Source organism: Dreissena polymorpha, chromosome 1, assembly GCF_020536995.1.
Source record: "Dreissena polymorpha isolate Duluth1 chromosome 1, UMN_Dpol_1.0, whole genome shotgun sequence".
Classification (NCBI taxonomy): domain Eukaryota; kingdom Metazoa; phylum Mollusca; class Bivalvia; order Myida; family Dreissenidae; genus Dreissena; species Dreissena polymorpha.
This window is the reverse complement of record NC_068355.1, coordinates 109,762,142-109,778,877: the sequence shown is the minus strand read 5'-3', so window position 1 is coordinate 109,778,877 and position 16,736 is coordinate 109,762,142. Positions and strand designations below refer to the sequence as shown.

The following is a 16,736-nucleotide window of genomic DNA, read 5'->3' as shown; positions in this document are numbered from 1 at the left end:
GTTCCCATATCATATGAAGGATTTACATAAAACTTGGCTCAAATGTTATATTGATTGAAACAATATACAGGAGGCGTGATTTAATAACGCTGGCTCAAGGTTGCACCTAAAAGACAAAAGCATGCACTTTCGTCAGCTCCTTAGCCTTTTGAAGGATTATCATGAACCGTATCTAAACTGCCATTGTATGGTGTATATATTGTCCCGTGTCGGAATCTTTGGAAGAAAGGACCCACCAACCACATGGCATTGCCAGCGTCGTTTATAGATTTGGATATACCTGTACGCCACACAATTTCTGTAAACACTTTCCAAACCCACCAATAATGTCTACCTGTGGCCTTGATTTTGGATGGCCCTTTACAAATATACAATTTTATAAACGAATAATGTGTTTTGTCAGGTCTTTTTACATCACTATACAATTTTTTTTAAATGTAATTGTCAGGAACGTCTTGACAGGAAAGAGAAATCACTTGTTTTACTTTGGAATAATTTGACGAATGTTAATTGGTTGAACCTCCTATATAAAAAAAGATCATTTTGATAAATTAAAACAAAGCCACCGAAAACGGATCATTTTTATACGCCCGTATAAAATACGGGACGTATTATGTGAAACCCCTTGGCGGCGGGCGGCGGGCGGCGGGCGGCGGGCGGAAGGCATCACTTTGTCCGGACTCTAATTCAAATTGTATTCATCCGATCTTCACCAAACTTGGTCAGCAGTTGCATCTAGTTGATATCTAGGCCAAGTTCGAATATGGGTCATGCCGGGTCAAAAACTAGGTCATAGGGTCAATAAGTGCATTTTCAAAGGGGCCACTTTGTCCGGACTCTATTTCAAATTGTATTCATCCGATCTTCACCAAACTTGGTCAGCAGTTGCATCTAGTTGATATATAGGCCAAGTTCGAATATGGGTCATGCCGGGTCAAAAACTAGGTCAAAGGGTCAATTAGTGCATTTTCAACGGCGCCACTTTGTCCGGACTCTAATTCAAATTGTATTCATCCGATCTTCACCAAACTTGGTCAGAAGTTGTGTCTAGACAATATCTAGGTCAAGTTCGAATATGGGTCATGCCGGGTCAAAAACTAGGTCACGGGGTCACTAAGTGCATTTCAAGGATTAAGCATGGTGTCCGCTTTCTAATTGAAGTAGTTTTCATACGATCTTCACCAAATTTGGTCAGAAGTTGTGTCTAGATGATATGTAGGTCAAGTTCAAATATGGGTCATGCCGGGTCAAAAACTAGGTCACGAGGTTACTTAGTGCATTTCAAGCATTAAGCATGGTGTCCGCTCTCTAATTGAAGTAGTTTTTATCTGATCTTCACCTAATTTGGTCAGAAGTTGTGTCTATATGATATGTAGGTCAAGTTCGAATATGGGTCATGCCGGGTCAAGAACGAGGTCACGAGGTCACATAGTGCATTTCAAGCATTTAGCATGGTGTCTCCTCTGTAATTGAAGTAGTTTTCATCTGATCTTCACCAAATTTAGTCAGATGTTACATCTAAATGATATGTAGGTCAAGTTCAAATATGGGTCATTCCGGGTCAATAACTAGGTCTCGACAAGGACTCTAGATTTCAATATACATTCCGTGGTCTCGAGGTCACTTAGTGCATTTCAAGCATTGAGCATGGTGTCCGAAACTTTCGAACGGGCGTATCTTGTGACAGTTTGGCACTCTTGTTCAGGATATGACTATCACAATGTTTTTGTCAGATTTTAAAACAATTTGACAAATCATCAGAGTTTTTCCTCAACTTAATACTTTTTTTTACTGAAGATAGTTAAACCTTAGAACACAATTCATTTAAAATGGTTACAATCTGCTTATATTTATTGACTTCTTACTTTGTGCATGATTATTAATTATTGTATGTATTCAGCGTCAAACATGTGAATAAGCTATCACTAAACAATAATGTAGCCAGAGGTACTATCTTGGCTTAGCCAGAGGTACTATCTTGGCTCTAAGTCTCTTTTGTTTAAAATATATAGAGATTACTATATCACTTTGTATGATCGAATTATGATGTTTATAATACTATAATACTGAAACTCATGAGATTACCGTTCTGGACATTAATTACCTTTTTTATTGCAAATGCATCTTTTTATTGCATCATTTCCATCAGTTTAGCAAAGCTGAACAAACGGTTCCGAAAAAAAACAAGTTTCGAAAGATGAATCAAAAGAGCGCGGCGTTTTCTCCAATTTGTTTGTAGCATATAAAGGTCATCCGCTTTGTTTTCGCATTTTAGACACCCGATACGACTTGAGTTATGCTGTTCAACAGCACTTAGGTGAACGGAGTTGATGTTCGGACAGACCAATGGTATTACCATCATACCATTTTGGTATGGGGTTAGACTATATTATAGAAAACCTCGCAATAAGATCTATAAGTCTATTTCAATATACAGAAGGAAAGCGGAATTGGCTACGGTATGTACAATAGGCAATACCAGAAATAATAACAAACAAGCATTGTGAATAGAACAGGGTTTTATTTATTTATTCGTGTGTCCGTTTGTTCGTTCGATTGTGCGTTCGTTCAATGATTCGTTCGTGAGACCGTAGCCAATTCCATGGTCCATCGTTTTCTATAAATAGGTAATGTTTACTGATAGACTTTTTAGCCAGGTTATCTATATGAGAGTCAACCCCTATACCAAATGGTATGATGGTAATACCACTGTACTGTCCGAACAGCTGAACTCCGTTAACCGAAGGCCTGTTGAACAGTATTACTCGATTCGTATGGGGTGTTTTAGAAACCAGCGTCATGCATCTTTGGCACGCATACATGTACATTTGGTTGGAATCAGCTCTTGGGATGGCAAATCACACTTGTAACTTAGTAGGATGCGTTAAATACATACACTATTTTTGAAAATGTTGGGCTGTACAAGAATTGCGCCTGTTCTATATGTAGGTGCGTCAATATGTCGTATACGGTGTGTCCGTATATGCACTCAATTACTCAACGGAGTTTCATACAACTTAAGATGATACATGCTGTCCGATAAACGTCGCAATTCATGGTCAATTATGTTTACTTCTTGTTCGCACCATATGTAATGATCAAAATGATTTTACTATGACTTTCTTTTATTATTCTCAATGACTACATGGTGTGGCTCACACATGGTCCATACTTGTCATGGTAAGATCAAGGTCGCGATTCAAGGTCACGTGTTATTATCATGTTTTTGAAAAATCAGGTGCTCTTTTCAGGTCAAACAACAACACAAACAATATGACAGCCCAGTTAAACGTTTGTGGAGATGATAAGTATTGTCTTCATACAAAAAACAAATCGATCTTCTTATTACTGATTTACAGTGGTGGGTTATTCAATCAACATAAAGCACCGTCCGAGAGAAAGTTAGAGCGCAATAAACGTCTCCCATTAACACAAAAATACACTAATCAGAGAATAATGTGTAATAAAGTCTTTGAATTAAAGAACGTCTAACAGTACAATACATTTGATTACTATGTAGGAATATATCGAGGTGTTGTCTCTGTTGAGAATAACCTTGTTCTCCCCATACTAAATATGAAACGATCTGGTGTTGAATGTCGCAGATAAGAATGTATATTATTAAACCCGATATACTCGCACTTGCTAAATCTTAAGCAATCTCAATTGATGGACTTTTCGAAATTGTCAGATTGTACAGGCATTCAAAGCATATTGTCGGCTTTTTAGTACGAGTAAAATTTGGAGAAGAGATCACTTCAAAACAATACCATTATCTACAGAACGTTATCAGACACCACGCTAGAATATTAAAGGTCTGAAATTATGTTTGATTTAATGTAACTTTTTTGTATGTAATAAAACCTGTTCAAAATAAGTAAAAATAAGAGGTGTATGCATGTTTAGGTGCAACACGCACAATGCCCTTTAATATTCTAAAATAATATCAATATTATTACAAAATAATACTTGCATAAATATTAATACTATGCTATTGTTATATCCAATTAGTAAAGATTATTATTTTCATACACAATTATTATTGCAAAGCAAACTGTGAGTAAGTATAGGTATAAACCATATGTTACAAACTGTCGATCCATGGAAATAAAAGAAATAATGTAAAATAATATCGGTCAATGCGGTCTTCAAAGTTGGAAGCACATAAGCATATAGCAATAGACTCCATATCATTACAAAAATGAGTATACCGTGATTCAACAATTCAACAATATAGCAGAATAAAACTCTTTTTGACTAGGTATTCAAGGCAGTTACATAAAAATTTATATCATAATTTAAAAGTAAATTAATATGTATATACATCTTTTGAGAAGTTATCTTCACAAAGTCGTAACTGTTTTACAAAGTATTCGTCATCCATAATTGCGTCAGTAAATACAACTGGAACGAGGTTCTTGTTCAGGTATGCGTGTTCCTCCTTTCGGTCAATGTTACGGAACGCAGATACAAAATTGTCACGCACACGAATATTTGCGATGCTGTCGACACTTCCTGGGCGGATGTTATCGTCGAAGAATACATGATGGTGAAATTCGTCAGTTTTGTCAATCCAAAAAGGCTTTCCTCGCCTGGAATCGAAGTCATGTCTTAGCCAATCATTACAGTTGTCCCTTATGGCATGTATGCCGACCATATTGGAAATCCAGCTATAGATTTCTTCGTCCGTTTTCGAGGTCATATCGTTGATGTCCGAACAGTCGGACGAACATCTGTCGATTGTGAACACATCTTCAATGTCATTTTGTCTGCTAACAAAATAAACGGTTTCGTCAATATCATCCAACAACGGTAATAATTTGCGACCAAACGGAAAATCACCGGAAACGGCTTGTCGTATGCTTGAAAGAACACTCTTGGCATCCGAACCGTACGTCCGAAACACAACGCAAAAATTCCTGTTCTCCGTTACTAAACTCTCGAGTAGTTTATAGAAGGCTGGCAAAATAAAATGGTATCGGTAGCTAGTGGAACCAGGCACTGTAAGGTCTTTATGGGCTTTTTCTTCATACGGCAACGTCCAAGTTAACGAGTTCAAAAGCTCTTTCAAATGCGGTTTAAATTTCGAGCCCTGTGGCTTATCGGTGAAAGACATCAAGTGATATCTGAAGGCACTGCGATCGCGCGTTATTTGTGGCAACAGACGCTTTTCCTCGAATTTGTAATAACTAACGTCATCTTGCTCGACCGGCGCAGTTGAAAGTTCGTGCTTTGAGTGCCACTCCCCCTGGCGGTCTTTTCCTTGAGCTAATCCTGACAAGTACACGTTTAAAGCTGCTTCTACCGTTTCCCCAGTCGCGGAATCCACTGGCACAATAGTTTTGTTCAAGTCAAAGTGTAAAACTAGTTTTTTCCTCGCAGTAGCTGCAATGCTGTTTATTTCTTTTCCGTGGAATACTTTACACAGATGCTTTTTCATCGTCGTCACATCTACATCGCCCGGTAAATACATAATATTTATACCAACGCGAAGACTTGTTCTACCTGAAAGCACACAAACATAGTTACATATACTTTTTTTCAATCAACCGAATCGTACAATAATATATAAAATAACGATTAAATGTTTAGTGCATGGCAAGATTGTGTTGTATGCCGCTTGCGTGTACTACGAGGTTCAGTCCAGAGTAACCATTTAAAGGTACCGAAAATGTCACCTATGTTGTTTTAAAGTTTAAAGGTTTCTTTTTCCTCGTGAAATATTTTAAGTTTATATTTTAACTCCTCCGATTCGACATCCATTCAATGCATTCAACACAAGTTTACCATAGCTATATATAATGTATACGCCCGAGAGATTTCTTTCCGATATTAAACCGATAGAGTAATTTAAATAGATAAGTGGCATTTAAACACTGTAGGTATTTTCAAGTTTAACCCGAGCGCACTAGAATTATTTGGCCTGTATTCAGTGCATAACGCTGTAACCGTTGTTAAATGATGTGTTTGTGTGAGGGTTTAGATGTTACTGCCCACGGACGGCTTATCTGATCACTCAAACAGTGGAGGCGTTCGGTCGACATTTACAACAGTGCGTACACCTCAAATTACTCAGGGATGATCTTTTATAGGCATTCGAGTAATGCAGACAATCCCGATAGCGTATGCGATATTAATAGCAATTTAGCGAAGCACTGTACGTTATCACTAGTGTATTATTGAAAATATGTTATATACCGCACATATCAACACATTCACTTATAGAACGGCATGTCGAAGGTTGTAGCAATCTTTTTTGCACATTGTACATGTAGTTATACTTAAAAAAAAATGCGTGTTTCAGGGAGCTCTTGAAAATTAATTGACCGTGATAGTTATCGCAATTGAACCGAATAATTCCGGCCATGGTAACACCATATCTATTGCATACGACTATCACATATCAACGTTTAAAATAAGTCATATATTTCCTTGCTGTCCTTTATTTTTAGTAAAGATCTGTTTAATATTTCAGTGAATGGATGCGACTTATTTAATAATTTTATTTGAATTGTTGACAAAAAGTATCGCACTATTAAAGATTGATTTTGTAAATAATATGATAACTTTGTAATCATATTAACAAATTAATTCACGTATTATGTCACACTCATTAAAGAAACATTTTCACGTTTTGTTAAATTGACAAAATTGAAATAAAAAATGTTTCAGACGTGCACATTTTGGTTGTTGTTATGATACTTGCGAGGGTACAGGAATACTGAACATTTACAATGCTGTAAAATTCCCATTATATGCATATTTTGACGATTAAAAAACTGAAAATTATAAAGCGTTACAAACGCGAAATGATAGCAAAAATTGGTGAGTTTTTTATCGTTCTATTTTGTGACATTACGAGGAAGACTTATATATTGCATAAAAATAGCGGATGGCCGAGTGGTGAAAGCGCTAGACTTTTACTTCAAGGATCAGTGTTTCGAGTGCAGTTGGATATTACTTTTTTTCTTTCTTTACTTATTTTCTTGTTTTATACTGAGGCTATTTTATTCAAATTCTCACATTTTTATCAATTGAAAGCTTTTAATGACACTTCATAACATGCCAAAATATGTGAAAGGGTCCTTTTAAAACTAAAAAATGATAATGTCATCTTTATGACGAGTATTACTATCAAGGCCTACTTATTCGGAAGTAACATGCATTTATATTATTATACTAATGACAACTTGTAAATGATGGCATAATAATAACCAACTATTGAGAAACGTGTGCATGAGTTATCTTTTAGATCATTTATTTTATAAATCAAAATGCTCACAATTTAGCGCGGATTGATTCCAGAAAATAGTTATGGCATTTTTGGAACATAAGTATTAAATGACACAAGTAAGTCGAGGTTGCAGTTGATCTGAAAATGTTAATATTGATCATAACCTACTCTTACCGGTAAATAGGTTGATACGTGTTTTCATATTTTATTTTATCAATATTTCTACCACTACTTTACTAGCTCGACTTTGATCAGCATAATAAGTGACGATGCTTTTAAAGAGGATTGATAAAAAAGCATCTATTTAAGTTTATCTACATCACCTTAATTGTGTATGTGGGTACGAAATTTTTGGGTAGGAACACAAATGGGTACGAACATTTTGGGTACATAAATTATGCAAAAAAAATCGGTACCAAAAAAGATTTGGTTACGAAAAACAAATTGGGTAGGAAAAAAAATTGGGTACGAGCAAAAATTTGGGTACGAAAAAAATTGGGTACGAGAAATGTAGGGTACGAAAAAAAATTGGGGGTACGGGTAAGTAGTACCCGTGGGGAACTTGATCCATTCAGCGAAGCTGGGAGGCGGGTTACATTATCGATCAAATATAACAAGAAATATCTTTAAAAAATATATTCGACGTGTATTTTCTGTACCACTTATCTTAAAACCAGAATATGCTGTCCTATTTATAGCTGAGCTTCCTATACCTTTATCAAAGATAATCAGCGAGGTATGCCGATTAGAAAAATCGAGCTATCTCAATCGGACTGGCTCGGTCTTTTACATAGGTCGCCATTGTGAAGAATTTTTTCATGGTATGATAACTTAGACGAGCTGCTTCGCAGCATCGTCAAAAACGTTCTGTTACAGTAAAACGGTTGTGGGTTATAACATCACGTTTCAGCATATAAATTCAAAACTTGAAAAGCTCTTTAATTACACCATGCTCTTTAATGTCACATGTATATCATACCAAACTTTATATTTCGTTGTTTCCTTTCCTAAATTAATGATGCTATGTGTACGAACGTGATTTCACATGCCCATGTGCATGCACATGGACATATAATATTTCTCTTTTTTCTCTTTTGATTATTGTTTTTCCCTAATTTAATAAGCTTAGGCATGTTTGTTCGTTAAGTACGGCAATAATTTCATGATGATTCCCGAAAGCAGGTAAAAGCACATACAGTCGTAAGAGCACTTGAATACATGAGTTCGCCCGTGAACACATAGTAAGGTTAACAAAATCTCCGCGATATGACCTAATGTGTCATTTCTGCTTGAAAAGTTTATTAAATATGCAAAATGAGAAAGCACGCATAAGAGCGAGTTTCACAAATGTCATAAGGCTATAATGCTGTTTATATACCATAGTCGCTACAACGTTTACAAATGGCAGGTTCGAAAACATACGTTTTCTTTACACTCATGATCGCGTTGAAAGTTAATTATACACGTTTTATTTCGCAATTTATTTACTGAATCACGACAAATGTCAAATACAATACAGAAAATGCATAGTTATTTCATTGATCTATAAACATACAATGGATTGAATATAACGGATTTAAAATTAACGTTTTCAAACTATTATTAAATCTTTTCCCAGAATATGCTGTCCTATTTATAGCTGAGCTTCCTATACCTTTATCAAAGATAATCAGCGAGGTATGCCGATTAGAAAAATCGAGCTATCTCAATCGGACTGGCTCGATCTTTTACATAGGTCGCCATTGTGAAGAATTTTCATGGTATGATAACTTAGACGAGCTGCTTCGCAGCATCGTCAAAAACCACATCTATCACCACTACTGCAACTTCTTTTAACTGTATAACTACTTAAACTACTGTAGCTGATTCTACATAACAACAGCAAGTGATGCTGCTAGTTTACCTTTTAAACGAGTTTAAGTTATTCACGTCCATACTTCCCAGATCATAGTTGCGACAAGTAGTCCAAGTCCATACTTAACAGATCATACTTGAGACAAGTAGTCCAAGTCCATACTTACCGGATCATAGTTGAGACAAGTAGTTCAAGTCCATACTTACCAGAGCAAACTTGAGACAAGAAGTCCAAGCCCATTCTTACCAGAGCCTACTTGAGAAAAGTATGTTAAGTCCATACTTACCGGATCATAGTTGAGACAAGTAATCCAATTCCATACTTACCAGATCATACTTGAGACAATTAGGACACTTAGTTTAAGACCATACTTACCAGATCTTACTTGAGACAAGTAGTCCAAGTCCATACTTACCAGATCATACTTGAGACTAGTAGATCAAGTCCATACTTACCAGATCATACTTGAGACAAGAAGTTCAAGTCCATTCTTAACAGATCACACTTGAGACAAGTAGTTCAAGCCCATACATACCAGATCATACTTTAGACAAGAAGTTTAAGTCCATACTTACCAGATCTTACTTGAGACAAGAAGTTCAAGTCCATTTTTACCAGATTATACTTGAGACAAGTAGTTCAAGCCCATACTTACCAGATCATACTTGAGACAAGAAGTTTAAGTCCATACTTACCAGATCGTACTTGAGACAAGAAGTTTAAGTCCATTCTTACCAGATCTTACTTGAGACAAGAAGTCTAAGTCCATTCTTACCAGATCATACTTGAGACAAGAAGTTCAAATCCATTTTTACCAGCTGTTACTTATGACAAGTAGTTTAAGTTCATACTTAACAGAAAATTCTTAAGACAAGTTGTTCAAGTCCTTACTTACCAGATCATACTTGAGACAAGTTGTTCAAGTCCATTCTTACCAGATCATACTTGAGACAAGTAGTTTAAGTTCATACTTAACCGAGCATACTTCTAACAAGTAGTTCAAGTCCATACTTACAAGATCATACTTGAGACAAGTTGTTTAAGCCCATACCAGATCATACTTGAGACAAGTTGTTCAAGTCCATTCTTACCAGATCATACTTGGGACAAGTTGTTCAAGCCCATACTTACCAGATCATACTTGAGGCAAGAAGTTGAAGTCCATGCTTACCAGATCATTCTTGAGATAAGTTGTTCACGTCCATTCTTACCAGATCATACTTGAGACAAGAAGTTCAAGTCCATACTTACCAGATCTTACTTGAAACAAGATTAGTAAGTCCATTCTTACCAGCTCATACTTGAGACAAGTAGTTTAAATCCATACTTTACAGAGCATACTTGAGACAAGTTAATCAAGCCCTTACTTACCAGATCATACTTGAGACAAGAAGTTCAAGTCCATACGTACCAGATCATACTTGAGACAAGAAGTTTAAATCCATTCTTACCAGATCATACTTAAGACAAGCCGTTCGAGTCCATACTTACAGATACTTGAGACAAGTAGTTTAAGTCCATACTTAACAGAGCATACTTGAGATAGGTAGTTCAAGTCCATTCTTACCAGATCATACTTGAGACAAGAAGTTCAAGTCCATACTTACCAGATCGTACTTGAAACAAGAGGTTTAAGTCCATTCTTACCACATCATACTTGAGCCAAGAAGTTCAAGTCCATACTTACCAGATCATACTTGAGACAAGAAGTTTAAGTTCATTCTTACCAGATCATACTTGAGACAAGTTGTTCAAGTCTTTACTTACCAGATCGTACTTGAGACAAGTAGTTAAGTCCATACCTACCGGGTCATACTTGAGACAAGTAGTTAAGTCCATACAAGATCATACTTGAGACAAGAAGTTCAAGTCCATTCTTAACAGATCACACTTGAGACAAGTAGTTCAAGCCCATACTTACCAGATCATACTTGAGACAAGTAATTTAAGTCCATACTTACCAGATCATACTTGAGACAAGAAGTTTAAGTCCATACTTACCAGATCATACTTGAGACAAGTTGTTCAAGTTTTTACTTACCAGATCATACTTGAGACAAATAGTTAAGTCCATACCTACTGGGTCATACTTGAGACAAGTAGTTGAGTCCATACAAGATCATACTTGAGACAAATAGTTTAAGTACATACTTAACAGAGCATACTTGAGATAAATAGTTCAAGTCCATACTTACCAGATCATACTTGAGACAAGTAATTTAAGTCCATACTTACCAGATCATAGTTGAGACAAGAAGTTTAAGTCCATACTTACCAGATCATACTTGAGACAAGAAGTTTAAGTCTATACTTACCAGATCATACTTGAGACAAGAAGTTTAAGTCCATTCTTACCACAGCATACTTGAGACAAGAAGTTTAAGTCCATATCATACTTGAGGCAAGTAATTTAAGTCCATACTTACCAGATCAAACTTGAGACAAGAAGTTTAAGTCCATACTTACCAGATCATACTTGAGACAAGAAGTTTAAGTCCATACTTACCAGATCATACTTGAGACAAGAAGTTTAAGTCCATACATACCAGATCATACTTGAGACAAGAAGTTTAAGTCCATACTTACCAGATCATACTTGAGACAAGTAACTTAAGTCCATACTTACCAGCATCATACTTGAGACAAGAAGTTTAAGACCATACTTTAATTAAGCACAGATTTGTTCATACGGTCACAACAATCACGTGTTTTTTCGTACACTTTGAAGAAATGCCCTAGACACTATAAATCAATAAACAGTTTTTATAATATTAAAAATCCACAATTAGTACTTGTTCTTTCAAAATGCTGCTATAAAACGTGCCACCTATTTGTAACTCCATTCCAGCATATATGTATACAGTGTAGGTTGCAATCTGATACAACCGAGTGGTACAACTTGATTCGCACAATTGATCGTCTAGTATTGAAAACAAGTAGTGTGTCGCGACCGCGTTTATAGAATTGAAATGAATGAATATCGATTAAGCTTGACACGTTTAGAATGTATGACTAGTCGCGACTAATGGACAACCCGTTTGTTAAATGCATTAAGTACACTAATATAATAGAAATGATCTTATACTGTATTGATAGTATCTCGCGACTTTTACTACAGGAAAATATAAGCAAGTGCACGAACATTTAAAAACTTTGAAGTCCTAAAACGTAAATGACTAAATTGTGTATCTTCCATGTAAAACGTCCGTAGCCGTAATTTATCTGCGTTTTTGAAAACGCCACTGGTTGTCATGAATACTAAGTCATGAAAAATCACATATCATATGCTATGCAGCTCTTGAAACTGGTGATATCTGGTAAACTGCATACACTAGTCATGAACTATTGACCCATTACAGAAACAGCGGATATTTCACAGAAGCGCTGTAGGTCTTAATTTACCAATATATTCCAGGATTTGGAATTTTTATATATTTTTTATATAGAGGTACAGAAAACCACTAATGTTATAAACCCTGCATAGACCTATCTTACGATAACCACGTACGTTTCATGAAAAACATCACGTTACCTAATTAAGCGTACGTTAAGTTTTGAGTTAGTACTTATTTATTGCAATATATATATATATATATATATATATATATATATATATATATATATATATATATATATATATATATATATATATATATATATATATATATATATATATGAATAGTAGGTTACCATTTGCGAAACAAATAGTATGGCATACATATTATTAACAGCCTAAAGGGCTTGTAAGTGGCATAAGTTCCAATTTCTGTGTGTAGCTAGGTCTTCACATTTACTAATGGTATTTACTTACGTCAATCATAACAAGATACTACCTATACGTTTGTACGACGTGTTCCGCTAATACCACGATACCGAAGTGTTGGACATTGCAACATGCGAATGACTTAGGTTATACAAACATAAATTAAGAACCACTAATTCGTCGCTGTTCTTCGAAAACCGCGTAAGTAAAAATTTGGCGCAAAATGTTTTTTGTTTTTATTAGAATGGCGGGTTCACGGGTCATTTTCTGCGAAAATACTGGATTTCATATCCAATTGGAAGGCATAGTTATGAGCACGTGAGAAAGTCCTGAACACTCATTGGTGCACTAATTGTTTCTGCAAAAGTCAATTTTTCCAACTTTTCAAAAACATTTTTTAAATATTTTTTAAAGTTTTAAAATATATTAATTTAGATAGTCTTAATTTAAATGGGCATACTTTTTATTTATGAATATATAAAAGCCTGTAGTTGTCATTTTAATTCTAAAAATGGACTTACGCAGTTTTCTCTTTAATATTTGGTTCCTTTTTTAGACTATCTAAATTATTATATTTTAAAAATGTTTTTTTTTTGCCTATTGAAAAGTTGTAAAAATTTACTTACGCGGTTTTCGAAGAACAGCGACGAATTACGATTTATGTATGAATGTAATTCTTCATGCTCTATATACTTTTTAAATATGATACGTACGGTGTGGTATACATACATGTAATCTCAAATTAAATCCACGAATGCCAATGCAAAGTACATGTAAAGATGTTATCCGAAACATGTATTTCACATGCAACAAGACGACTTTTGAATGTTCGGATTTTGCAGTACGTAGTCCGTTGGTAATCATCAAATGGCAACTTATACAATCACAATTTAATAAGGCCATAACATTTGATTTTCTGTTGATCGTCCCTATGCGGAAAGTGTTTCGAGTCTTGTTCAATATCCTTTAGAAATGGTCATTACTGGTCTCGCACATGAATGTATCCGGTTTTAGAAATTAAATTTGTACGAGAATTGTGTTTTTTGGTACGTACACACACTCAATAGATCTTAACATAGTGAATTGATTATTTTGTTATTAAATAGTAATATTTAGATCCTGTTTCAAAATTAACTTTCAAAATATGTATCTAGGCATTGCAATTAGAAAATAACATGTAATATTACAGTTATTAAACACACTTATCTATAATGAACCTGATGATGTCTTATACTAGTAATCGACCGCGGGGATATCTGCCCTCGGACAAAAAAGTTATACTAGTCGTGTTAAAATTAATATTTATTGTAATTTATAAATTATTTATTGATGATAAATATTGATAGTTGTTTTTATGCTTACATTGGACCAGTAATAACATTTGTGAAAGCAAAATGTTTTAACGGACTTATTGTGTTGTATCTTTATTTTCCTGTCTGGGTTTTTAAGTTTAAAAAATTCAAGTGGACTCTCAAAAAAGATTAAACTTTGTATGGCCTTATCGTATGTAAATAGTGTATCCATTGATAAAAGCGTGACTATTTTAAGCTCGGTCATTGCAGGTTGTCGGCCGCTCTGTTTATTAGTTTACCCATGTTTCTATAGCGCGAAAACTGCCAAGCCGCCAATGACGCGCTAAATGGTATAAAATTGACCTACTTAATCACATAAATTCATGGCAAAAACATAAATAAACATTTCCCTGTTTTTATTCGACGTACACTTCAAATACTGTTTTCATTAAAGTTTAACACACAACTAGCTTGGCCGAGTTTTTCAAACCCTTTACCGATGTTTAAAGCTAACGATCTTTAACTTTTGATCGAGCATTAATGGTAACACTTCAGACTCCTGTGATTTTTATGAACAACTATGTTAAATAAAATAAAGTGCAAATAGTTAATAAGTATAGTCCACGTTAATTTTATTGTATTCAAGTATACAGTAAACGAACTGGCCTTAAAAAGGCGGAGGTCGCAGTGGTGCAGTGGATATGGTGTCCGCCTAGCGATCGGGAGGTCCGCACTTTTTATTTACCCCATAGACACCAAGTACTGGTTCTTGATTTACCTCATAGACACCAAGTACAGGTTCTTGATTTACCCCATAGACACCAAGTACTGGTTCTTGATTTACCTCATACACACCAAGTACTGGTTCTTGATTTACCCCATAGACACCAAGTACTGGTTCTTGATTTAACTCATACACACCAAGTACTGGTTCTTGATTTACCCCATAGAAACCAAGTACTGGTTCTTGATTTACCTCATAGACACCAAATACTGGTTCGTGATTTACCTCATACACACCAGGTACTGGTTCTTGATTTACCTCATACACACCAAGTACTGGTTCTTGATTTACCTCATACACACCAAGTACTGGTTCTTGATTTACCTCATACACACCAAGTACTGGTTCTTGATTTACCTCATACACACCAAGTACTGGTTCTTGATTTACCTCATACACACCAAGTACTGGTTCTTGATTTACCTCATACACACCATGTACTGGTTCTTGATTTACCTCATACAAACAAAGTACTGGTTCTTGATTTACCTCATACACACCAAGTACTGGTTCTTGATTTACCTCATACACACCAAGTACTGGTTCTTCATTTACCTCATACACACCAAGTACTGGTTCTTCATTTACCTCATACACACCAAGTACTGGTTCTTCATTTACCTCATACACACCAAGTACTGGTTCTTAATTTACCTCATACACACCAAGTACTGGTTCTAGTCCCAGGAAACAGACTCAAGAGCGTTTTAAATAAACTGGCTTTCTGTGTAATCGAGCTTAAATAAATAGGTTTAAACTAAACAAGAAATATCTTTAAAAAAGGTATACGGCGTTGATTGTGGTCGATGTTTATGAACGATCAAAAGTTATCTCTATGAGATAAAAAGTAGCGGATGCCTTTTTTCTGCGCAGTTGTTAGCTACATCATAAGCAAATCAATTACGGGGTGTTGCGCCAGATTTCGTGGCTTATTTTGCTTTATGTGATATTATTACTCAGATATCTATATTTACAGAATAGAAAAACACAAGAAACATGAAAATAAACGAGTGCATATAGGTCAGCCGGCAATACTCGAATCTTATTTAATTGCATAATTATAGTATAGCGAATTATTGTGGTCATGCTTAATAAACTGGTCTAAATGGATAAATATTTCTAATTAATTTTATCAAAATTGGTCCTTATCATGCAAATTTTGAAACCATATTAAAAATCGATGATTGACATACCACAATAATATCGCCGAATATCTTTATTTAGTATCTTTCTGATCAAAACAGACTTCAAGTGCACAAAGTTTACGAGACGGCGTTTATATAAAGATTTCTGCAACTGACCGCAAACTGACCTTGATACCTTGCGGATTGGAATGCAATGCATTACAGTCACTACGTTATTGTCAGTAAGACACAATGATCGCAACCCCTTTTGCGAACTCCGGTGATGAACTGTATATAAACTCTGACTTTCACAAAATGACCGCGTATTGACCCGAAATCTCGCGGGTTGAAATGCAATGCAAGTAAGTACTAAATATGACAACATAGCCTTTAGTTAAACGCTTTTGCGCTGGTAATTCTCTGAAAATAAAAGGTGAACGCACAAACTGTATTTATGTCGAAAATTGATTGTAAAACTGTTCTATCTATTGGGCCTTTTCATTAGAGATAAAATTGTTTCATGCAGTAAAACAGTGTTACAAAGACGCGGATATGTTTCCAATGTTCTGGTGTTATACTCAAATCAGCCAATGGAATAAATGAAGTGCATTCATTCGTAGCTAGCCGCGGGAAATTTTATTTGAGTATTATTGGACACTTACAAAGGTCAAGTCAGGGTGAAAA

General features: G+C 35.3%; 1 protein-coding gene across 6 annotated transcripts; it reads right to left on the bottom strand.

Moving 5' to 3' along the window:
- Positions 1-2,501: 2,501 nt before the first annotated feature.
- Positions 2,502-13,715, bottom strand: LOC127843962 (uncharacterized). 6 transcript variants are annotated; one of them, XM_052373921.1, is made up of 2 exons: positions 13,582-13,715; positions 2,502-5,505 (listed from the first exon to the last, which is right to left on the bottom strand). In XM_052373921.1, exon 2 carries the CDS (start codon positions 5,471-5,473, stop codon positions 4,310-4,312), a length of 1,164 nt encoding a protein of 387 aa, XP_052229881.1. In that variant the 5' UTR covers positions 5,474-5,505; positions 13,582-13,715; the 3' UTR covers positions 2,502-4,309. The 6 variants fall into 6 exon arrangements, with proteins under 6 accessions (XP_052229881.1, XP_052229841.1, XP_052229856.1 ...); XM_052373881.1 differs by having other exon boundaries at positions 13,566-13,668; XM_052373896.1 differs by lacking the exon at positions 13,582-13,715 and adding an exon at positions 11,882-12,099.
- Positions 13,716-16,736: the final 3,021 nt, after the last annotated feature.

Coding starts and splice junctions, on each gene's coding strand:
- LOC127843962 (XM_052373881.1), bottom strand. CDS start 13,647: ATGTTTCGGATAACATCTTTACATGTACTTTGCATTGGCATTCGTGGA. Junction 5,506..13,565: donor ACATGTATGTATACCACACC/GTACGTATCATA, acceptor GTGTGCTTTCAG/GTAGAACAAGTCTTCGCGTT.